General features: G+C 32.0%; 1 protein-coding gene across 5 annotated transcripts in view; it reads right to left on the bottom strand.

Moving 5' to 3' along the window:
* Positions 1–26,425, bottom strand: part of CDH19 (cadherin 19) — a 147,769-nt gene that overhangs the window by 47,983 nt on the left and 73,361 nt on the right. For 4 of the 5 annotated variants that reach the window (XM_072604145.1, XM_072604144.1, XM_072604147.1 and 1 more), the window contains 6 exons: positions 23,519–23,813; positions 15,320–15,439; positions 9,299–9,463; positions 6,592–6,773; positions 5,721–5,974; positions 930–1,051 (listed from right to left, as the gene is read on the bottom strand). In XM_072604145.1, the coding sequence (XP_072460246.1) occupies positions 930–1,051; positions 5,721–5,974; positions 6,592–6,773; positions 9,299–9,463; positions 15,320–15,439; positions 23,519–23,813 (1,138 nt within the window). The remainder of the gene's footprint in view (positions 1–929; positions 1,052–5,720; positions 5,975–6,591; positions 6,774–9,298; positions 9,464–15,319; positions 15,440–23,518; positions 23,814–26,425) is intronic. The other variant, XM_072604146.1, reaches the window with a different exon arrangement.

Below are 26,425 nucleotides of genomic sequence, written 5' to 3'. Positions count from 1 at the left end.
AATCGTTCTAAATATTTTAAGATCAGTTAATTAACTAGATAATTATGGAAGTATTTTATAAGAGATTAATTTTGAGTTATGCATGATATCTGAAACTAAATCTAAAAGATCTATCAGCTTAACCACTTGCACCCTATTTTTGTGAGACTTCAATTTAAACATTTTAACAAGTACAATCAAGCGTTATTTAATAACTATTTGAAGTAATACTGATTACTTTGAATTCATCCATTAGAAGGACTTCCACAACTGATTTTCGGTTCCCTTGTCTTTTTCTTTCTCTCCAATAAAATTAAGTTTAAATGGCGATGTTTTAACTCAAAACTTTTACTAATAACTGATCCAAACATGCAAGGAAATCCCTTATAGCAAATTATCCACAGTCATAGAACATATGAACAAAAAACCAATTAGTATTTCAGTTTCAGAAAAAAGCTGACAAGTGGAATTCATACAGGAAGTGCTGCCGGATTTAATTATTGGGTAGCTAGCCTCCTTGAATGATATGCAACATTATCAATTAATTTTCCGAACAGGCTTCTGATTGCTATTAAAAATAGATTGACTTATTCTACACAATTAAAGAAAGCTGTTATGAAACTAACAAAAGTCTCATTTACCTTTAGGTCTTACATCAGGGGAATAATTCAGATGTCATTAGTATTACAACTTCCATGGTAACTCCTTTGTTTTTCCCTTTCCAGTTCAATATCTTTTATGAAAGAATGCAAGTTCTTCCTTGGAGCTCGAATGAATTCTGCTTTCATAAAGCTAATGACTCAAATAATGCCTCATAATAACAAACAGCCTAAATAATATCATGCTTGAGAAATATGAATCCTTTCCTTCCAGGAAGGGCCACGTTGGTAATAATTAAATTACATCTGTGCAGTACATAAAGCACATGGTGCTCCTAACTTCTTACTCACTTTTTTCAGTGGCTATAACTGTTATGTTGTGCCACACAGCTGTCTCTCGGTCCAGAGGTTGAGTTATAATGATGGTACCATTGTCAAGAATGCTGAATAAATTGGAGCCAACAATAGAGTACCTAAACCAAAAAGGAAAGACATTTGCTGAGATATCCTCTATGAAATGGTGACATATAAAGCTATTGTCATCCTCAAAACCAGCATCAAATATGATTGTAAATAGGATTTGCTCTAACAGGAAGCTCACCATCAATGTTCATTTCAAGTGTCTCTGAAATACTTCTGCAAATATATTTTTAACTAATCTAAAAATATTTCACTTCTAATATGAAACATTAGGGGCTAATATGAAATAGACAGAAGGTGTACTATTTATCATAATTGCTGAGAAGGAAAAAAATATCTGAGTTTACATAGTTGATAAATAAGGACAGAAATTTTATTTAGAACATTAAAATAAGTAACAAATATATATATCTATATATAATCAGTATTATATTCATTATTTAGGGAGGAGGAGTACAAAATATCTTCCCTACCTTTATTCTACCTGGGATCAGTATGTGCACCAATCCAAGAAAAGTATGCGCATTCCATCCTACTATTTTCAACAAGAAGCTTTGGGCATAATTACAGTAATTATATAAGTCCTGCTCTGATACAGTGTCAAACCAAGAACTTTTTAGAGTAAAATATATAACACTGAACAATTTTAAAAATGTCCTGTAAGTTGAATAGATAGAGTTTTAATGATTTTAGAAAGATGAATGAGAGGGCCTCCTCTCCTTCCTTCCATCTGTGAGAAGAATTAGCCTGTTCTTCCTTGTACTTAACAAAAGCACTGCTTCTAAAATCTATTATGACACTGCCTGAATAAAATACTGGTTAAAGAATTCTCTAGTGAGATTAATACAGAATGGCAGCAAAATGTATAGTGATAGAGATTTTGAAAGTGCTCAGCATGCAACATAAGCCTAAAAGTGATTAATAATACAAAAAGAAAAGACAAAAGAACTTGGGTATACTGAGATTTTGTAATAAAGGTATGTGCATTTGTGAAGATTTTGATAAGAGATCAACAAATTTCATAATAACAATAATAATAATTATTATTATTATTAAAAGATGATAACAACTAAAATTAGAATAGATATCTCTAATAATATAAGCCTAAATGTATTAAAGGATTCTGCTTTATGGAAATGCAGTTCTTGATTCTACTCTATTATCTCCACTCATATTATTTAAGAAATCATCTATTTAGAGCCTAAGTCCAGTCCAATCCAATATTCTTTTTCTTTTATTGATAAAGGAAACTGAACATCTGAGAAGTTGTGACTTTTTCAAAGTCACATCTATAATATACAAAAGAACTAACATTTAAATGCAGGTCCACTGACATAGCTTCTAGTACTCTTTCTTCTATGTCATATCACCTTGCTATATTCAAATCTTTCTAAGAGGGCTTGTGAATTAAACCGTACAGAATTATATACTGCCTTATCCATGGAGCTTTCCTTGATCCTTCTCACCTCCTTTTCCTAATTCCTAATTAGTAAGATCTTTCCTCCTTAGACTTCAAAGAACCTTATTTATGCAAATGAATGTTCTTATCATGTGCTGTTATAGATTACAGTAATTTACCCACATTGTTTTTATTCTCAACTACCTATCAGGAACACCTTATCGTTGTATCTTACTGTTTTTACCACAGTAAGAAAATTAACATTTATTCAATTGAATTTTAGTGAAGGGATCTCAGAGCTCATTTACTCTATTCCAAAAATAATTCATGAATCCCATTTACCCTGTCTCCCAACCAGAAGATGTCAAAAATCAGGAAAATCTCAGACTCTTGATGCGAGATTTCCATTTATAAATAGCTCCGACAACTAAGAAAATGTTTCTTATATTGAACTAAAATCTGCCGCTCTGAAATGTTCACTCCTTGGGAATATTTCTGAACTTTAGGACCAAATGAAATGCCTACCCTACTTTCTCAAGCTACAAAGGCATAATGAGGCAACTTTTGGACCTGATAATAATCATGTTTGAAGCAAGGCTAAAAAAATAGTTATTTTTATTTTTAGTATTCAGCATTGTAAGATTTTAAGTTTCAAGTTTTTCCTCTCCCTTCCCCTAAGAAAACATGCAGTCTGACACAGGATATGCATGTGATATCATGTTAAACACATTTCCACATTAGTCTTGTTGTGAAAGAAGAATCAGAAAAAAAGGGAAAACTCATAAGAAAGAGAAACCAGAGAGAGAAAGAGAGAAATATAGAGAGTGTGAGAGAGTGAGAGAGTGAGAGAGAGAAAGAGAGAGAGAGAGAGAAGAATGCTTCTATCTGTAGGTAGACTCCATAGTTCTTTCCTTGGATGTTGATAGCATTTTCTATTATGAGTCTGTTGGAATTATCTTGGGTCATAGCATTGTTGAGGAGAGTTAAGTCTATCAAAGTCAGTCATCGAATAATATGACTGCATACAATGTTCTGATTCTGCTCACTTCCCTCAGCATAAATTCATCTAAGTCTTTCGAGGTTTTTCTGAAGTCCACCTGTTCATCATTTCCTATAGTGCAATAATTTTCATTACCTTCATATGACATAACTTGGTCAGCCATTTCCCAATAGATGGATGTTCCCTCAATTTCCAACGTTTTGACACAAAAAAATCTACTATAAATACTTTTTTACATGTGGGTCCCTTTTTACGATCTCTATGAAATCCAGACCTAGAGTAGGGTATTGGTGGATCAAACGGTATGCACAATTTTATAGCCCTTTGAGTATGGTTTCAAAAAGCTCTTCAGAATGGTTGGATCAGCTCACAGTTCCACTAATAAATCATTAGTATTTTAATTTTCTCACATCTTCTCCAACATTTATCCTTTTCCTTTTTTAGCATATTAGCCAATCTGACAGGTGTGAGGTGTTACCTCACAGTTGTTTTAATTTGCATTTCTCTAATAAATAATGATTTAAAGCTTTTATGTGACTATAGAAAGCTTTAATTTCTTCATCTCAAACTACCTGTGCATATTCTTTGACCATTAATTAATTGGGGAGGGACTTATATTCTTATAAATTCAATTCACTTCTCTACATATTTGAGAAATGAGGCCCATAGTGAGAGATTGGCTGTAAAATGTGTTTCCCAGCTTTCTGCTTCCCTTCTAATCTTGGTTGCCTTGATTTTGTGTGAAATCTTTTTAATTCAATGTATTCTAGATTATCCATTTTTCATTTCATAATGTTCTTTATCTCTTATTTGGTCATGAATTCTCCATAAATCTGAGAGGCAAACTATTCCTTCCTCTCCTAATTTACTTATGGTACCACCCTTTATGTCTAAATCATGTACCCATTTTGATCATATCTTAGTATATCTTAGATCTAGCTCTATGTCTAGTTTCCATCATACTCCTGTCCAATTTTCCCAGCAGTATTATTTTTTTTTAAATAGTGAGTTCTATCCCAGAAGATGGAGTCCTTGGGATTATCAAAAGTAGATTATTAAGTCATTGACTACTATGTCTTGTGTAACTAACCTATTTCACTAATCTACCACTCTGTTTCTTAACCAGCACTAAGTGATTTCGGTGATTACTGCTTTATAATACAGTTTTGTATCTGGTATGTCTGGATCACTTTGCCTTGCATTTCTTTTCATTAATTTCTTTGATATTCTGGAACTTTTGTCCTTCCAGATGAATTTTGTTATTTTTTCTAGATCTATAAAGTAATTTTTTTTCAGATTGATTAGTATGGCAATCAGTAAATAATAAATTCATTTAGGTAGAATTGTCATTTTTATTATATTAGCTTGGGCTACCCATGAGCAGCTGATATTTTTCCAATTATTATAGTATGCCTTTATTCGTGTGAAAAGTGTTTTGTAGTTGTGTTCATACAGTTCTTGGGCTGTCTTGGAAAGTATATACATATATACATACATATATGTATATATGTATGTATGTATATGTATACCTATATATGTATTTGTGTAGTTGTATATATGTATGTATATGTATATATACACACATACATATACATATATGAGTGTATATGTATGTATATATCTTTGCTTCAGTCAATAAGGAAGAGAGGAGAGGAGAGGAGAGGAGAGGAGAGGAGAGGAGAGGAGAGGAGAGGAGAGGAGAGGAGAGGAGAGGAGAGTCATTAGACACTGACAGTGAATAGTAAAATGCTCTGGAATGATGTTGTGATTGAAGGGACACAGATAACCCATGAGAATATTTTGTAGTTTTCAAAATAATTTATGTTTTATTCTAGGCCATATCTGCTAGATTGCCATTGAATTCAAGATGAAGTTAGGAAAAGAAAAATCTATTCATAGATATCAGGTATTTAATCTTGTGTTGAAAAAATATTTTTCCCCATTCATCTGGCTGATAAACAGATTACACTGCCAGCTTTCTCTAACATAAAAGAGATAGAGGAACCATCACAGTTACCACTAAGCATATATCTACACCCAATCACTTTTAAAACATGGTATTACTCACAAGTTTTCAAGGATGAAAGTTCAATGTTCACCATTAAAAAACAATTAAACAAAAAACGCTAAATTTTTTCTCATGCTTAGGTATCTTTAGCCCTGTATGAGGAAAATTAGAATTTGTTGTGCATCAAATTAAGTGCTATATTTTAGTGTTTGTTTTGAAAGATATCTAAAACTACAGTTCCAAGGGAAATTATATTCTTTTCATTGTTATGGTTGTTTCCCCAACTTAGTGAATTGAGAATTTGGTTGATCGTACCTGATTGGAGAGTTTGTAATATCTGGATCTCTGGCAAATACAGTGCCCACATAGGAACCATAGGGAGTCTCTTCAGCAATTTCCATTGCATACTCCAGGTGGGAGAAAACTGGTGGTTCATCAGCATCTTCTACTCTAATTTTAATAACAGTAGTTTGTCCAGAATTTTCATCCTTTGGGAAATATTCATCAATAAAGCTGTTGGTCACCTTTGCTCGAATACTGTATTGCCGTTGGACCTCATAATCCAATTTCTACAGAGAAATAGATTGTAGTGTTCAAAAAATCAGCATTGCAAAGTTAATTATAGATTAATGACTAGTATATTTACTTTCAAGTGTTTTAAAATGTAAAAATGTTTGAATTATTAAACTTTCTTAGTTGAGCACATACTATCTACTGGTAATTAATACTTTTGAACTTTTATACTTAGTCTGATGTTTCACTAATTGGCGTTGTAAAGAGTAAGTTTTCTTTACAATTAAGGCAGTCCATTTTGTCATTGAAGTTAATGAAAGTTGTTTTGGAATGATAATTATACTTTTAGGTAAACTTAAACATATTACACGGTTTTTGAATTTTCATAAAGAATTATTAAAATAAATTTCCTAATATCCAAACTGAATTCATAAACTGTGCCTTCAATAAAAAAAAAAAAAACCTCTTTAGTCACTGGTCATATATTATGATAAGTGATATTCTTCTAATTTTGCAATAAATTTCATTTCTTTTTTGCAATTCTCCTTCTCAAGCCAGCTTTTAATTAAGGTGAAAAATCACAGGAGGAAAACCTAACTCTTAATAGTTCCATGTTTTACTCATTTAATTCCCAACTATTTGTCTATGTGTACTACTTTTTAAGGATAAATACCTTTTTTAGTACAACTATTCCTTCCTGAGTCTCATTATTGGTGATAATGTCAAAGATGTGTGAACCATCTTCAATACTGTAATTCATTTTTGCATTCTCTCCTATGTCGCTGTCATCTGCCATGATTATTCCTATGGAAGTTCCAATTGGGGCAGATTCAGAGACATTCATGTGGTAGAGTCCTTCAAGAAAAGATAGAGCATTATCACATTTATGCTTTTCTCAAAGTATGAATAACTGCTGCCCAAATTGTCTATCTCTATACACAATAATTTGAAAATCTCTATTTAGAATATCTTTCTCTGACTCTTACTCCACCCTTCACTTTCTCAATTTTGATATTATTCTAAGAGTTTCCATTGCTATGAGGAATATTAGAATTGAAAAATCAAGATGACTTAGTGGCTGACTGCTTATCAAATTAGGAGAGATGAGTTGACCATGATTCTAAGAAAGTAGAAATTACATATAGTGACTGCAGAGTTTGGAGACCTGAGTTAAAAATCTTCCCTCAAAAAACTCATTACCTGTTTGATCTACACTAAGTTATTTAGCCTTTCTGGGCTTCAGCTTCCTCACCTGTAAAAGGAGAAGATTGAACTAGTTGCTCTCTAAATTATCTTCCACCAGAAATCTATGATCCTATGACTTTGAAATTAAGCAACTGAAAGACTGACAGAAATACTTTTAGGAAAACTATTGTTTCTACATACAACAACATATATAATGCATTTCTCCTCCCAAACCAGTTTGGGAGTGATCTGTAAAGCATGCCTCATCCTGTTTAATTTATCAACTCTAATCATACTCTATTAATAACTCTATATTATATATTAATGATACTCTATATGGCAATCATTACAAAATAAATATTTATAACAATTTAAAAATAATATATATTAATCAATCAACAAATATTTATTAGGAGTATACTATGTGTCAGTTTATGTGCTATGTGTTATTAATCGTATGAGTCAAAAATTAAGCTTGAGTGGACACCTTTCAAGTTGCTGTGGGAATTTAATCAGCACATTGATTCCATCTTCTCATACCTGGATCTAGCTCAGTTTCTTTCTACTCAGCTATGGGTTTAGTCCAATGTTGTCTTGTGAAAAATCGTTATTCAGTTGTGGGATTTGGGAGGAAATGCTATTGCATTGTTTGAATCCAGCCCTACCTGGCTGGGAAGCTGGATCACCTCCACTTGCTACTTAGAGACCCCTGAATAAGGACCACATGCTGACTAGAAACCCATTGAGATTCAAATTGATACATGGAGTTTTATCACAATTATACATCTCAAGCAACCTATAGTTCTTATGTGAAAACTGACCTCATATCAATCAATTATTGTTTCAATGTACCTTTGATTGTTTACAGACACTTGGGGGGAGTGAGACACCACTTTTTCTAATTTCAGGAGATTGTATTTATTCATTCTCCCTCTGCTAACTTGGGAATTCCCTAATCTTTCCTCTAATTACAAATTAGATTACCTAATGTTGTACCCTGGTTAATTGTTTCCTTTTAATTAATTGGTCTTATTTGATTGTTTTTAATGTTTAAAAATCTCCCCTCATATTGAGGGTTTGGTGTCAAAGCTGAGGAAGGTGACTGATCGCTATTTGTTATGCATTTGGCATGCTTTGCTAAATAAATTTATATGCTCAGAAGCTTGAACTTTTGTTTTCTCAGTAATTTCATCTTTCACGCACCTCAATTATTCCTTTACTTGTATAATGGCATAAAACGAGTCTTTTGTCCTTTTGTTTCCAAAACTACTATCACAGATATTCCCAATGCTCCTCATCTCTGGAAATCTGTTTCCAGTTTCTATTTGGTACCACTAAACAAGTACCTTAGTCTTGCCCTGAAGCTTAACTCCTCTACACATAGAAAATTTTTTTCCCTTCAGTTCCCTGAACTAAGCAAGTCTAAGCTATATAGGCAGTTAAATTGTGTGTTGGATAGAGTGCCAGGCCTGAAGTCAGGAAGACTAATCTTTATGAGTTCAAATATGGCCTGACACTTACTAGCTGTGTGACCCTGGTCAAGCCACCTAATCCTGTTTGCCTTAGTTCCTCATCTATAAAATTAGTTGGAGAAGGAAATAACAAAACCATTCCAGTGTCTTTGCCAAGAAAACTCCAAATGGGGTCACAAAGAGTCATACATGACAGAAACAACTAAGTAACAACACAAACTATATGAGACAACAAATTCTTTGGCATAGGAATATCATCCTGAATTGATTTAAAAAATACATAATATACTTCAAAGTCTCTGATTACCTGACTATTTTGTTCGATCAGAAGAATATTTCAGCTTGGACTCAATGTTATTCTGCTTTAACAAGGGAAACAATAACAACAATAAAAAAAAAAATAAAACTCTGTCCCTTGGATTTGGAACGTCTTCTTTAAGCTTCCTCCTTGAGCCTCAGTTTCCTAATGTGTAATGGGAATAAAACTATACATACTACCTATCTCACAGCTTGAGGAGAATTATTTCACGAATATTTAAGCAAACACAGATAGAAAAATAAGGTACTTTTTAGCTGTTTAACATAAGTTTTCTATTATGCTACAAATAGCTCTAAATTTGCTTGTTTTCCATTAAACTGAAAGTCATAAAAAAAAAAAGTGGCATCGACTTAAGTTGCTGGTAAATTTTCTCTAATTCAAATTTAAGCCATCCTGGTACTTACCAAGTTGAAATATAGGCCTATTGTCATTGACATCAGATAGATTAATTGTGACAGTTGTTGTGCCAGAAAGTCCTCCCGGAAGACCAAGCATATCTGTGGCTTGTAAAACAACTAAATATTGGTCTTCAGCCTCTCGGTCCATTTGTGATGAAATTCTTAGGATTCCTTAAAATTAAGCAATCATTCTGTTATGATTAAATCAATTTATAATAATTCTGTAAACATTTTGTAGCATGCACCACACTCTGACAGCAACTACATCATTCTAGAACATCATAGGAGATTCAATGCAGCAAGGTAGAATGCTGAATTTGAAGGGAGGAAGACCTGGTACAAATTTAACCTTAGATACTTACTATGTAACTGGGAGTGAGTCACTTAACCTCTTAGAATCTCAGTTTAAATGAGGAAATTGGATTAGATGGCTTTATCCAAAAATGGAAGTTTCAAGCAGAACTGATTCTCTCCTACCTCTAGGGGAGAGACACGTGATCTGAAGTTTAGTCCAAGTTCTACCACATGTTACAAAAATTGCTTACACAAATACACACATGTTTTAGATAGATGACTCTACAAATACATTATATAACTTGCTTCTCAAAGGAATCAGGCGAATTAGCACAAGTATTATTTATCTCTACTTTAAGAATGAGGAAACTGAAACTAAGTGAATTTGAGTAACTAACACAAATTTGTTAGACAAGTAAAAGAATGAAACAAAATTCAAACTCAAGTTTTCCAGCTACAAGTATACTATCTCTCACACTAATTAACTAGGAGTCATTAGGTAAGACACTTAACTTGGTCAGCAGTTTTCCCCAGAGTAAAATGAGTGGTTAAACTTCAGGAAAACTTAGGTTTCTTCTATTTCAAAAAAAGTATGGCTGTATGAAAAATATAGCAATTTCACTTCATTATATAAGCTCCCTACCAAAGCAAGTTAAAGCTCAGATTATTTTAAAAGGTTTTCCAGTCACAGGAGAATCAAGCTGATTATGAATCCATTTAGTCATGTCTTTGAAAAATTGTATTAAATTATAAAAGTTAACCTATTTTTTTGCTATGTTAGTAACCAAAGTGGATTGATTAATCTTATCTGAACACTTTTTAGAAAACTAATTTTAAGACACACACACATATACACAATGGTTGGACAAAAAAGATAATATAAATATAACACATTTAGTGTATTCTGGAATGTATATAATTTTGTCCTAGATGTTGAAAATATTTGGGCCCCTTGACATGCTTCAGTCTTATATTTCTAGTCTTTCTGTCTTTTTATTACTCTTGGGTGGCCCTCTTTCTTTGTCTTTTTATTTTTTTTTTCAGTGCCTTTATATTATTACCTATGCAAAAACAAAAGATAAGTAAGGTGTTTTGTTTTGTTTCTTTTAATCAATCTATGGTTAGAAACAAAACATCAGCAAAAGGCAAAATAGACTAGGTTCCTATTTTAAATTTGGCTTATATTTTATAAGATTATTCCAGCTTAGTTTACTACTAAAAACAAATGGTGAAATAAGTAATTCCTAACCAAAGTGTATTAGGATTCATAGAGATTTGACTAGAATTCAGACAACTTAATCTATTTGTAAGTATGTATTTGACATAATAAATGATCAATTAATGCTTAGTGAAATTGTATTGTATTTTAAATTATATTAATAGTATATTGATCCAAAAATAATTAAAACCAAATTTCTGATGATTATAAGAAATTATTGAAAGTATGTCGCACAAAATGACATAGTGATCCAAGAATCATAGCCAATGTACAACCATGAATCTTGATGTCCAAAACTATGATAACATTTGAAAATAAAAATGTAGCATTTTATCTAACTTGTCCCTGGTAATCCAGATATTAAATTTTAAAGCTAGCATTGAAAGTAATCACTGTAATGAAAGAAGTTTGGTTTAACCTTTATATATGCATTTTTTCCAAAAGGAAAATAACATCTGAATAACTTATTTTCCAGTGCTGAAGGGGGAAAATGTATCTTTCAATGTTATATACCTATGAAGTATTATTACTATTTTTTGGATTCTCTTGCTGCACTCATTTTGGATTATGTTCACTTCTTCACCATGCCTATATGGCAGGTACCTTCTCCTCAACCCTTTCCAGCCTTGTTTTTTGTGTAGTCTACCATTGTGAGATCATAAACTCCTTGCAGGCAAGTATTACCTTTTTTTTTCATGTTTATATCCCTAGCATTTAGCACAGATCCTGTAAGTGATTAATAAATGTTTACTGACTATTTTAATTATTAACTTATTATATTATTCTTATCTATTTTACAGTGTTGAAATATAAATGATTTAGGAACAAGTTGTTATCCAGCTATTACTCTTTTACATTTAATATTTTTGGGTTTGTATGCAGGTGAATAAAATAAATAAATAAGCAAATAAATAAACGGACAAGCAAGCAAATACATAAATAGTTGAAAAAATATTGAGATTCCATTTAGTATGCTCAGAACACATATCATTGCCATTATTTTTAATTCAAACAGGTTGCCAAGGATGATATGCATCTCATCGTATTCCCACATTCTAGTCCCACATGTCTCTCATTTCTTCTATACCTCTATATATTTGATTTTTTAAAATTCCAGGTAGTTTAGAGACCACATATATTCAGTTTGGAAACATTTATAAGAAATCTTTGGGCCAAATTTTGTGCCTGGGCAACAATACTTTCTGTAGTGACACTCCAGTTCCAATATAGTTCATTTGTTAAACGCATAGGAATAGTTTGTGGAGGTTGATTTATATTATAAGGTCTTGCCAATCTTTTATTTTACATGAGATAATTTTTCTCAGTATTTGGCAGTAGCTAGTATTTTAAGATATTATGAAATTTTGCATAGTTTACACAACTTTATGGCATAATCTATATTAATAAAGAAATCCATAGCCTTAGCATAACCTTACTATATTTCTCGAGGCAATGAATTTTGTATGAATAGGTATCACAAATCTCTGCATTTTTATTTTAAAAAATCAGTATAACTCCATAATTTATATAATGACTTTTTTGCTGTTTTGTTCATTGCATTCATGTGGATATCACTCTACCATTACATAAACTGTTTTAGCTAAAATATGATCATACCAGTGACATATACATAAAGTTGTCCTATGTTATTGTTTTCTGATGTAAGGTCTGTTTGGTGAATTGTTATTTCTATAGCTATCAGTCTATTTCCCATATGCTCTGCAAGCATTTGTTCATTCTTTTGCTCTTTTTTGAGGAGGAAGTGTCAATATTTGAATAACTACCTTGAGATTGTGAGACACGTATTTTCTATAATATTGTATAGAGTATTATATCTTCTAGATCTGTGGTCTTCCATTTCACCATGTCCAAAAAAGTGTGTATATATATATATATATATATATATATATATATATATATATATATATATATATATATATATATATATATATATATATATATATATACATATACATATATATATATAAATATATATATACATATACATATATATATGTATATATAAACTGGTGTTTTGCAGGTATTTGTTGCCTTTTAGTCTTTGTCTTATGAAGTCAATAAGCCTTTTAAAATACTCAATCCCAACTTTCCCGTACATAATGCCATGATTCACATGAGTTGCCCGGTGAAAATGAAGGAATTTGCAAGCATCACCCTATCCATTAATTCAGTTTGATCTGTAGATTCAAAATCTGAGCTTTAAATTTCTGTTCTTTGTGTTTCACATTAAAAATATAGAACATATCCAGTTCAATGGACATGTTATCAATGGAGAAATGTTCATGAGATACAGTAACATATCCACTTTTTAGTGGAGCTATATAATGTGATGTTATATACATGCATCAAATGATTAATAAAACACCATGGTGTAACTCCTTCTTTGACTTGACACTCATACTCTCTTTTATTTAGAACTGATGGCATCGGTTTTAAAACTAGGGGAATCCACAGCAATCTTAATCTTTCTCCTTATGATATGGGACATTTTCTGCTGATTATTCTAAAAATTATTATATTGCATATATCCTATTATTAAATATAAAACAGTATTTTTTCTTTCCCATGTGGACATCAATCTCTTTAACATTTGAAATTCACTTAGTTCTATTCTATATATTTTCAGTAAATGACTAAAACATGAGTATGGATTTGTGCCAAAGACTTTGTAATAATCAATAAATGGAGGTTAAATAAAGGTAACTTTGGTGTGAATTGTTCAATATTAATTAAATCAATAAAGGTCTGGGCTTACTACTACTTGATACATGTTGCCACACCCTCTTGTGTTTCTCAAAAATATTGTTTTCATGTAGGTTTTGATAGATTTTTGAGTTCTAGTCATTATGAAGGCTTTGTATACAGTACATATACATGTAATTGCCTTATATATTTTGGTAATATTACATTCAATGGCTTCCCTTAAGAAAGTGAAGATGAGGCTTGAAGTATGAAGGGGAAACTGGTGAAGTACACTGCTAACAATTCATGCACAATTACGATCCAATAATTTTGCATCTTTTACAGATCAACCCTTTAATCTAGAGTTTCGACCACATCCCTTGACAAATATTCTATCATTCACTATATTAAATTTACACAAATTTCTTAATTTGGATTTGATACAACTTGTATTTTTATTGTTTTGGGCTTCTTTCATCATATAAATGACCACGGATTTTCCAAAATGTCTTCTTTAAGAGGTTACTCCTTGGAATTTATTCTTTCTCAAAGTTGCATACTGTATTTTTATTAATATAAAATTGTTTATTGTATTCTTTGTGCTAAATTATATTCTTATGTCAACTTAAATTTAGGGTGTTCACTTTAAATTATTGGTCAAAAATCCAGTTTTAGATACGTAGACTTTAAAATATCTACAAGATATGCAGTTTAAGATATTCAATAAACAGTTGGAAATCAGCAGAGAAGTTAGAGTTGGACAAGTAGATTTGAGAATCATAGATATAGAAATAGATAACTGAAACTTTGGGAGGCAATATGATTACCATGTGAAGTATTATATAAGAAGGAAATAGGGCCAAGGACAGAAACCTGAGAGACACCTATGTTTAGTGGGTATGACCTGGATGAAGATCCCACAAATGAGAGTGAGAAATGATCAGATGGGTATGAAGAGAACCAGAAGAGAGCAGTCTAAGGAAAACCTAGAAAGAATAAAGTATTAGTGACAAGAGGGCAATTGACAGGGTAAGAACATGCTAATAATTATACATTAAATTTTATAGAAAGCTTTTGTAACCACTTTCATCACTAATTTCTCCATTTTATAGATAAGGAAATTGGAAAAGAAATGGAAATATTAAGTAACTTCCATATGGCAAGCTAGTAAATGGTAAAGTCAGGACTCAGGCTCAAGATTTCTTATTTTAAGACCTAGGCAACTTTCCACGATATCATACCACACGGTGTCACCCTATTTCTGGGCCCAGGAACTGTGATTGCTTTGCTGAAGGGAACTTGAAGTTAAGAAGCTCTATCAATGCAGGTCTGTTACTATTCTGTAATTTATAGTTTTAGAGAGTTACCTGCAGGCACAGCTACCTAAAATGACTTTCCTACAGTGATGCAGTTGGCCAACATCAGTGCTAGAACATGAGTCTAGAAAGGCTTTTTATTAAATAAAGCAGTTTCCTCCCATTCGTTATCACATCATATATACATATATATATATATATATATATATATATATATATATATATATATATATATATATAAAATTTATTTATTTTTCATTGTATCCATTGCATCACTAATTTTATTCAGAAATTTAAAATATAATTCCAAGGAGAAATTAGCTTACTTTTATATAAATTGGATATAATGTATCTAATAAAGGAGAAAAGAAATAATTAAGACTGTAATTTCTTGAGAACTGATACTCATTTTCATTACCAGTTTGTTCTTTTACAATTCTGTTCTTCTATATGCCCAATTTAGAATGTCATAGAATTACACGTTGTTAGTAATACCTGTCGTTGGCTCTACAGAAAAATAGGGTCGTCCTTGTAGTATAGTATAAAGGAGTCTAGCATTATTCCCATGTGAAGGATCATCATTATCTGTAGCTGTAACCTGGATAACTGAAGTTCCTGTGGAGACAATAAATGGTGGTCTGTGATTATAGAGGTTGCCATATTTAGCAATGAATTTGAAGCTGTACAGCATTCTCCTCTCCCTCTGTGAATTAATGGTAGGAAGTCATGAGGTAGTTTGTCACCCTTTTGGCAAGGCAGATAACTAATGCACAAGAAACGATGGAGACTAGTCCAATAAAACAGCATAAACAAAACAATGCAGCTTTTATGGTCTATGTTCTGAAACATGAGTGTAACAAAGCCTATTACAATTTATTGAATTCTTGAATCAAAGGGATACAACTGATGTAATATATATGCAAGTAGGTATATTGGAGGCACCATAAGTAACTTGTCATAAATATTCTTGTCTAACCACAGTCTGGGAGTTAGAACTTTAAGTACAAAAAAGGAAGAGTTAGTTTTATGTATTTATATTACTAATATAAATAATAGTATAGATATATTTATATATTAATATATATATAATCAGCTATAAAAACATTTAAATATGATGACCTCTAGATGCAAATCAAAGTACTTTCAACTCTCAATCTATGATTTTTAATCATTCAAACATAGTTTTGCTTGATTACTTAATAAAAATACTTTGTTTGGAAGAATAAACAAAATTTTTATGCCAAAGTAATTCCCATCAATTTAAATCAAATCAAAATATTGTCTAAGCATCTTGCCTATGTAAAGCAGTGTACTAGGCCCTGGGAACACAAAGACAAAAAAAACCACATTCTTTTTCAAAAGTCCCTTCATAATGTCTTCTTTCTATTTTTCCCATCTTTTCGCACTTTATTATGCTCCTCATTCTCTGAGATCCAAGGACACTGGCCTCTGTGCTCTTCCTCACAAGATAGTTTTCTGTGAGTTTTCTCTGGCCATTCCCTCTATCTGACACATGTTCTTGTCCCCTCATCTCTGTGTCTTGGCTTCCCTGGACTTCTTCAAGTCTCAGCTAAAGCACCATCTTTTGTAATACTTTTCTCCCAGTCCTCCTTAATCTTAGTCTTCTCTCTGAGATATCCTCATTTAATCCAGGTAAATTTTGTTTGTACATACTTGTTTACATGTTGTCTTCATGATCATACTTTGTGAGGTACTTGAGAGCAGAGCCTGTTTTGTGACTTTCTCTGAATTCCCAGAGCTTAGCAAAGTGTTAGCTATATAGAGAGTGCATCTTAAAAGGCAACTTCACTGACTAAGAAAAGCAAAATATTTCTTGCTTTCAAGGAGCCTGCTATGATAAAACAAAATATTCCTTAAAATTAGGCAAAAATGAATTGCAAACACAGAGGTTAAATGTTTATTTATGTTTTTAAATTTGCTCATTTTTAACAATTTACTCTGTCCTTTATTTTGAAGTTTGAAGACATAAAAACTGTATCATGGGGAACTTGTACATTCTACTATGCCTCTTCTCTTCCTTATTACAATTTTGCTCACTTACCCCCCTGGCTCATTCTCTGTTTCTTTATTTTTCCAGAGTCCCCTAAGTGTTTGGAGCATCCAAACATGCTTTATAGATTCCTGTATCTCCTTCAATCAGAATGTATGTTTCTGTTGTCTCATTCTCATTCTCATCCCTGCTAGGGATGAGGAAGAGTTAATTAACTTATAATTAGTTTATTAGGAGTTAATGAACTAAACACATTAACTTTATAAAACATTAAAAGGAAAGAGTTCTTACGTAACAGTGCTATCACAATGACCTCAGAAAACACAATCCTATGCACATGGTTCCAGATTAAAAACTAAAAAATACATTTGAAGGTATCCATTCCGTGATGAGATGGAAGACACCATTGTTGTATGAATCTTTTGTCATTAAGGCATCCAGAATCAATCTTGATGTTTTTACTTGCAAAATATATGAACATGGGTAAGACTTTTTTTTTAATTTTTAATGACTCTAGACTTCAACTGAAAAAAAAATGGAGATTCTACATTTTCTTCCAGTTCTAAATTATAATTCTGTGAAATCAAAAAATGTTAGAAGCTGTATTTTCTACTTAAGCTTTGGGTCAGTTTCATTGTTTCTCACTGATTGCTAGTTCCTCATAAAGTTTGCTCATACCTAAGAAGAATAGGAAAATTTACAGTCAAGACATAATCATATCTGAGACTGGTAGGCTGGAATCCCTGCAACTGGGAGGCTAAGCTCTATGTGAGTTCAGCTTTTCTGAGTTTCAATAGAGCTAAAAACAAATGGATGTCCTGACAACAATATGGTAGTCCTTTGGAACAAGGGGCCATTGGATTGCCTAAGGAGAAGTGAAAGATCTACTCTCAAAAATAAAAATAAAAAGCAAGCATGAAATTCTAAGTGTTACAAATTTAAGGAATGGTCCGGACACTTGGTTCGCATCTTGGCTCCAATATTTAACAACTTTGTGTCTTGGAAAAATCACTTAACCAGTTTGTGTCTATGATATACAATGGGTATAATAATACTTGTGCAAACTATGTCACAAGTTGTTTGTTATGATTATAGTGCCCTGTAAATCTTATAATATTATATAAATTTGAATTAATTGCTTCTATAGATGTAACATAGGACTTTGAATCAAAGAATTGAGGCACATTAGAGCTAAAAGATGTCACAGGAGTTTAATTATCATCTCATCATTATTTAGTTTTACTTGTTTCCTTTTATCCTTATCTCAAATTCTACTTTTCACCTTAATCATATTGTAAGCCATGTAGATCAATCTGACTTTCTGTGTGTGTGTGTGTGTGTGTGTGTGTGTGTGTGTGATTTAAAAGTCTGTACTGAGAACTCCACAGTTAGAGGGAACGACTTCTACTGTAACAATAGACAATTTAAGACACAGTGAGAGTTAAAAAAATAAACTGCTATCAAAGAAAGAAAGACAAATATTCAACAGGATTTTGATAGGGTTTCACATTGTGAAAATATCTGCTAATACTTGCTATATTGAGCCAGAGAGATAGCAGAATCAGTCTGCAGAACATCATTTCATCTGTAGTGGAAAGTCAATTACATACAACTTACAAAATTGGCAATAATCCCATGAGGCTGTCAACAAGGGTATTTCACAAAAGAAATACTTTTTAACAAGTTCATTTTATTGTCCAAGTTGTAGGAAAATTTTTTGTCAACTTACTCCATCAGCAAGAAGGCTATTTATTGAGTTAAACTTTACAAGAGTTACTTTGACATATTGCATGAAAAAAATCACATCTTTTTTTTAATGTTTTGGTCATTTCAGAGTTATCGTATAATGTTGAGATCATATTTTTCATACTAAATAGCCTGCAATAAAATACAATTTCTATAGTAATCTGTTTACCATATAAACCTAAATGTACAAGGAGCATAGAAAACATAGTATTTCAAACAATCCATAGGTCTCTATTTAAAGAAAGTAAAGCTTTAAGAGGAATTAAATGTCTTATATAAGCTACGTGTAATACTTTCCACATTATAAGTACTAAAGTCGTTTATAGAGTCAACTCATTACCTACACTCATGGTTGCTAATATAGATAATCCAAAAGTCATTCATATTTTCCATTGGAACAAATTTTTAATCTTATTGGTGCATATAAATGTGTCTTATAATCAACCTCAGTTCCATAAACGTTTATTAAGTACCTGTCACTTATAGGAACCTATGGCAGATGATGAGGTAGGGTACAAAGTTTACTCCTTAACCTCAGGCTGTTTTAAGTTTAATAGGGGGATATGACATACATGTAAGATAATCTATGATAGAAACCTCTAAATGTGGTACCATTTAAGTCTGCTTATTTGAAAGAATCCAAAGACCAACCCCAGAGACTATCCTTCTCTAACTTTTCAAAGTTGCAATGAGAGCATGACTGACCTATTATCCTGATTACAGATTGATTAAGGCTATACCATCACATCAGCATTTCAATTAGAAATTCAATTCTAATTAGTTCAATAAATTCTTTCAGTTACAAAATTCAGCCTAAGCATCCTTTCTCTCTCTTGACATTTGCACACCCCATTAAAACACATTTCCTTATATTTTCTGCAGATCTCCTGTCTCCTTATTTAGCATCATGGCTGGTATAGAGTAGGTGCTTCACAAATGCTTGTGACTTTTTACTTATTCAATCCTAGTTATCAAAAATTCTCACCCTAGGTACAAACCCCTTTCTTATAATTATATCTTCAGGAATACTTTAAGTCTTATGAAATTCAGCTATACTCCTCTCCACTTTCACACCAACCCTGTTTAAGGCTCTATTGTCTTCTACTGTGTCCTTCAGAAACTCTTCTACTGTGAGCAAATTGTCTGTTTCAACAAAACACTCCTCAACCTCCCACTTTCATTAATTCTTGTTTTCTGCCTGTTACAATCAGTTCAGTTTTAAACTTTGCCAAAAGGTTCTTTTATTCTCCTATTCCTCTTGAATCATTGGATATAGACCAATCCATTCCCTACCCTTATTTCTGGAGTCTATAGTGGCCTCCAAAACACACACACACACACACACACACACACACACACACACATACAAAAACTATCCTTAATGTACTGATTACCTATCTAATAGTCCTCTCCTCCATCCTATCTCATTTCCTCTTACTTGATAATGAATCTAACTCCCTATCTGTTCAACTATATTATCATGTAAACATTAGCAGAGCCTAGAAATCTGTGATAGTGTTTAATTCTGATATCCAAGCATTCTTAAACTGTTACATAATAAACTAGCCATATGCATGTCATACTTTTACTACAGTTGAGAATTATAAAACCCAGAATCAAAAAATGCATCATTTATTTTGTTGCTACAGTTATTTTTGTTTTACTATCAATGGCAAGTAGAAAAGATATCTTTTCATAGAACAAGTTTATGAATAAATTATGAGGAAAGGTACTTTTTATGAAGAGTTTTAGTCCCACTACACTTTAATTAGTTCTCTACACCCACTCATAGTCTGAATGAGCTTCATTCAGGAAACACTTGCTGTGAATAAGAAGCCACTTAAAGACAGTCTAGAGTTAACAGTAGAACAGTGTTTTGGCTCAACTCTGTACTTCTGATTTCAGAAAAGTTAAACAAAACATTCAAATTGAAGTACTATATATTTCTATGTCTGTAAAAACTAAATACATCATATTTGATGAAAACAATATCTAATTGTAGGGGTCACATAGAGCCTCTGTCACTTTTAGAATTGCCTAAAAGTAGCCTTAGTTTTATTTCTCCAATACAGTGAGCAATTGTTCTCAAATGAACTTATATTTTAGATGCAATTAATTTCAAGCCTGGAAACATAAAATGAAATAGCTAAAAATGTTTTTTTTCACTTGTCATTCTGGATTTGAAAAGTGTTCTTTACTTATTTTTGTTTTATTTTATTCTTCTCTCCTCTCCTCCTGAGAAATAGGTCAATCATATTACCCCTTCCCAAGTCCCATTGTAAATTCTGACACTTCTGTTTTTCACAAACTTGATGTAGAGGTTAACTCAATTTGGTGAAGAGGAATAGCTCACTAAGACAGTAAAATCTGTCAGTATTTACCTGAAAAACTAACATATTACCAGTTTGTAAAGACAAAAAAAAGAGGATTTTATCCAAAACTCAGTCTATTTTTGCTCTAAGTATTGAAATCTTTGTCATGATGATTGCACCAAAGTATCAAATTTTGTCAGATTAGAAGGTACTGAAGGAAACAAAATTTAATGTAACTGCTACATTTTGACCATGATAACAAATGCTGGAAACATGATAGAAATTCCTATTTTGTACCTTTTTTATAAAGAATACTAACTTTCTTTTTTTATTTATGAGAACCCTTCATTGATTATGTAAATATGCAATCTTAAAATCAGGAATTTGTCATTTTAAGTGTTTTTAATTGATTTGTGTCATATGTAAGAAAAATGCATTTTTTGTTTCTCTTTAAATAACAGGATCTAGAGAAACATATATTTCATGTGCTTTTCAGATTGAAAAGTGTTTGAGAATATTAATGAATGAGGTAATGTGCATTTCCAGAACATATACATGGATTTTATAAGTGTTTCTTTTTAAATATAATATTATTCAAAGATGACTGATTATATCACCACGTATTTTTGATAATTGATTTGGAGGTTTAAAAAATGTACTCTAAGTTCTATTCCACAAGGGTCATATAAAGCTACTTGTTTAGGTAATTAAAATTAATAGCTAGTAAAGGTTGTAGTCAGTCTCAATGAAATCAAAGCCAACTAACAGTTATTTATAATTATAATGAGTATTTTTAGTTGATATTGGTTATTGATAGGTTATTGTTGTTCAATATAGTGCTTTAAAGATATATAGATGCTAGATTTTTTACTTATTATCTGTATCAACTGGGGTAAGTCACTTATCCTCTCTAAGGCTTAGTTTCTTCATCTATCAAATGAGGGATCATTCTGACTCTATATTATCATACTATCATATGATCTACTTGATAGCACATAATTTGTATATCCCCTAACACACCTAACACATTAAGAAATGAAATTTTAGCTCTGAACTGCAGAACAAATCCATTGGGAAGAAGATGATCTATAAATGTTACTGCCATTTAATGTCTAAGGAGGCAGACCTGTCTGATTCAGAGTTGCCCAAGCTTCACTATGTGGCTAATGTCTTCCCTGTCACATATACTCACCCATTACAGCAAACTAGTATGCTGCAAAGACTGCTCCAAAGTGTTTGAATGTCACACAAGTCTTTTAGTTTATTTGTTATTGCTATAGTCATAATTATAATTATTACTAATCAACATGCATAAACAATTATTAAAGAATTCATAACTAAAAATATTCTTTCCATCCTACATATGCAGAAATATTCATCTAGGAAATTTTGACTGAAAGGAAAATCAAAATGAGCTACTTGAAATAAGAATTTTATGAAGGGGAGTATGATTTATAAAATTTCTGGAAAAAAGTATATGATTATCACTCTGATCAGTTTGTTATAGTATAATCAACCACTACAAATAAATCAATATTCCCCAAATCAGAATTCTTAAATATGATTAATGTTAAAATCTCTTTAAGAAGCATGTATTGAATTGAAGAGGATGGGATCATATCTTAAAAAAAAGAAATGAAATCAAGCAGTGAGAGAGAAATATGTTGGGAGGAGAAAGGGAGAAATTGAATGGGGCAAATTATCTCTCATAAAAGAGGCAAGCAAAAGACTCATTAGTGGAGGGATAAAGAGGGGAGGTGAGAGAAAAACATGAAGTCTACTCTCATCACATTCCACTAAAGGAAAGAATAAAATGCACACTCATTTTGGTATGAAAACCTATCTCACAATACAGGAAAGTGGGGGATAAGGGGACAAGCAGGGTCGGGGGGAATGATAGAAGGGAGGGAAGGGGAGGAGAGTACAATTCGAGGTCGACTCTTATGGGGAGGGATAGGATCAAAAGAGGATAGAAGTAATGGGGGACAGGATAGGATGGAGGGAAATATAGTTAGTCCTATACAACACAACTATTATGGAAGTCATTTGCAAAACTACACAGATTTGGCCTATATTGAATTGCTTGCCTTCCAAAGGGAAGGGGTGGAGAGGGAGGGAGGTAAAGAAGTTGGAACTCAAAGTGTTAGGATCAACTGTTGAGTAATGTTCTTGCCACTAGGAAATAAGAAATACAAGTAAAGGGGTATAGAAAGCTATCTGGCCCTACAGGACAAAAGAGAAGACAGAGACAAGGGCAGAGAGGGATGATAGAAGAGAGAGCAGATTGGTCATAGGGGCAATTAGAATGCTTGGTGTTTGGGGGGGGGAGGGGATAAAAGGGGAGAAAATTTGTAACCCAAAATTTTGTGAAAATGAATGTTAAAAGTTAAATAAATAAATTTAATTTAAAAAAAGAAGCATGTATTTATACTATAAAGTAAAAAAGAGAGATTTTATAAAGAAAGTGATAACATCCTATAAATTAAGTCAATATATTTATTGATATTTTGTGACTTTGATATCAAACAAGCCCAAGAGAGATTATAAAGAAGGGGGAAGGGAGAAAATAACCATTTATATAGGACAACACAGTGAGGTAGATGCTACAGGTCTGATGTACAGTACCTTCTGGAGACATCTCTGGTATGCTGGTCTCATAAGGTCCATCTAGGAATTGTGGTTTATTGTCATTAATATCCAGAACTTTGATGACAAATTCAGATTCAGGTTCCACAGGCTTCCCAGTGTAAATATTTATTACCTGAGCTCTTAGTTTGTAGTAGGCTTTCTCCTCTCTATCAAGCTTTTTTATAGCAGTTATATCACCTGTTCTGTTGTTAATGGTAAAAACAGTCCCAGCTCCATCCCCAGACAACAAGTACACCAAAGACGCATTCCCTTCATCCAGATTAGATGTCAGCTGTGAGGGGTAAAAGATAATATTTTAGTTTATACTTAAAGCTAAATGAGGGAGTAATTTAAGAACTTTTTAAATTTCATTTCCTATTTAAGGATCTATGTTTCTATCACGGTGGATACTCTATCCACTGGTAAATATGATTATGTCTTAATAATGTTATGCATTGCTATTATAAGAAAGTTTGATCAACAATGGCAGATCTTTTCATGATAACTTTCTGAATTTATCTAGTCTGATCATTAGTTTGTCACAAAGACCATATTTTTAAGATATTTTCACCTAAAAATTTACACTTGTATACATGAGAGGCAGTAACACAGTAGAAAGGTTACATGATATTGAATCAGAGACCCATATTCAAGTTGAGCACCATCATTTAACTATCTGTACTGTCTTGGACAATTCATTTTTCCTTCTTCCTTATGTATAAAACGTGAGTAATAATACTTGCAATACATGTACAATAGGACTTTTATGTGGATCAAATAAGATAAAGTATAAAAGTCATTTTGTGGTATATAGTTATAAACTTTTAATAATATTATATGATAAAGGGTTTTTTTGTTTAAGTAGAAGTGAGTTGTTTAGAAAAAATGACATGCAGAACCAAGGAGATCTAGAGTTTATGAAATTTAAATAAACAAATCAAGAAAGCATTTATCTATTAATTTCACTTTTTAAAAATTATCTTATACTTCTTTGGAAAGTTGATTTTCTAGAAGCCTGCTTATTTCAATTTTGCCCCTCCCAAGATTGCTAGTCTGGCTACCTATAAGCAATTACACAATTTTGAAGTTTGGTTCAGCTTTCCCTTCAAGGTCAGTAAAAGTTATAGGTAGGAAAGCAACATTCTAGCCTAATCTGCACAAATTATTCTGTGCCAAGGGAAACATTAGAGAACAAGGAGGCTCACCAGAAAATTTGGAAACACAGTGTCTGATACAAAATAAAAATATATGGGGTAAAATATATGGAGGGAAATGAGGATGAGTTACATTTAGGATTCAAATCCTGCATGACACAAATTCCACGTGTCTGAGAAAATCACAACTTCTATCAAATTTAGCTTCCTCATCAATAAAATAGGGATAGCAATAACACCTATCTCATAGTGTGTTTGGAAGGATTAAATGAGGTAACGTAAAAATACTTTGCAAAATTTAACATATGCATGTTATTTACGATGCTCATGTAACTGCATGTGATTGAAACAGTTAGAAGGATCCATAAAGAAATTAGTATTTTTTTCACTGATTTTTCGCAGGCTAAAAGAGGTGTAACATTTTTTTCCCAACTGATTTCTCTCTGCTATCCTGACTTTCCCTCCTGAAAATTCTCTTCCTCACTATATCCACAATTGTTATTTTCTGAAAGATCAATTTATATCATTTATAATAATGAAACAATTTAATAATGAGTTTAGTCAACTTTTGATATTTACGTTAACTTTACCAATATAGAAAGGGTATAAAGAAACAGTTCAAACTTTTTCAATATAATATAAAAATATACATGATAAGAAAATGATTTCTACAGTTTGACTTTACATGCATGACGTTATTTGATCACCTTATGTTAATGTGCTCTTCCATGTATCTGAGAGACTCTGAAGAATTATGAGGTGAACAGGATCATAAAAGTATCAAAGAAGCCATCACCTTTGAAAGCTCCCATTTTACTACTTATTATATTAGAACAGTTACCAAAAAAATTCATGTCAACTGGGGAAAAGTCTTGATATAATTAACTTCAGTAATCTACCTCATTTTGAACCAGTGCTGATCTAAGCCCTGCGGAATTTCTATCAACTAGTGACATGTGACAAATCAGGAGAGTATTCAACTTACTATTTATTACATGGATAAATTCTTTGTACTTTTATACCAAAATTTGTGTCTGTGTGGAACACAGTGAAAATGAAGAGCAAAAATGAAATGGACACATTCTATCAAGATGAGCAAGGCACACACCACATGACATTTCAATATAGTCACTCTAACAATAGATTTTAAAAGCTTGGTTTAATATTACAAGGGAACCTGAGATAATTAAGAATGTGTAATCAGTAGAGAAATCCTTGCTATGAGTTATTTACACTATGACCTAGGCACTATTAATTAGACAATTTTCTATAGAAATATGTTCTAGAGAAAATAAATGCCTTATGTGCAAGACTTTCTTTGATCCCGTGCCTCACATATAAAATAAAGTGCATAATTAAATTATGTTTCAATCACAGACACCTTAGCGTTATGGAAGTCTACTCTATACAGTACTAAAATTTTAGGAAACAATACTATAAGGGGAAATTTTATATAAAATTGCTACTTCTGGTGCAAATCTTTTTTTTTTTTTTTTTTACCAAATCAAAATATGGATGTGTCCTATACTGAATGAAGCAGTGACATTCTTTTTTTTATTAAGTTTTCAATTATCACAAGTGCTCTTGCTCTGTGTTAAATCAGTTAACTGAGACTGTGTTGCATGTTATTAAAGTCTGAATTGGATGTGGATGGAAAACTTTTCTGTAAGACAGACTATTTTCTAAAAGACTGTCTGCAGCTTGGAAAATAACCAGAAGTCATTGTAACCTGAAGTAAAGCAAAGTGTGG

The sequence above is a fragment of the Notamacropus eugenii genome, chromosome 4, assembly GCF_028372415.1.
Source record: "Notamacropus eugenii isolate mMacEug1 chromosome 4, mMacEug1.pri_v2, whole genome shotgun sequence".
Classification (NCBI taxonomy): domain Eukaryota; kingdom Metazoa; phylum Chordata; class Mammalia; order Diprotodontia; family Macropodidae; genus Notamacropus; species Notamacropus eugenii.
This window is presented reverse-complemented; position numbering and strand designations above follow the sequence as displayed.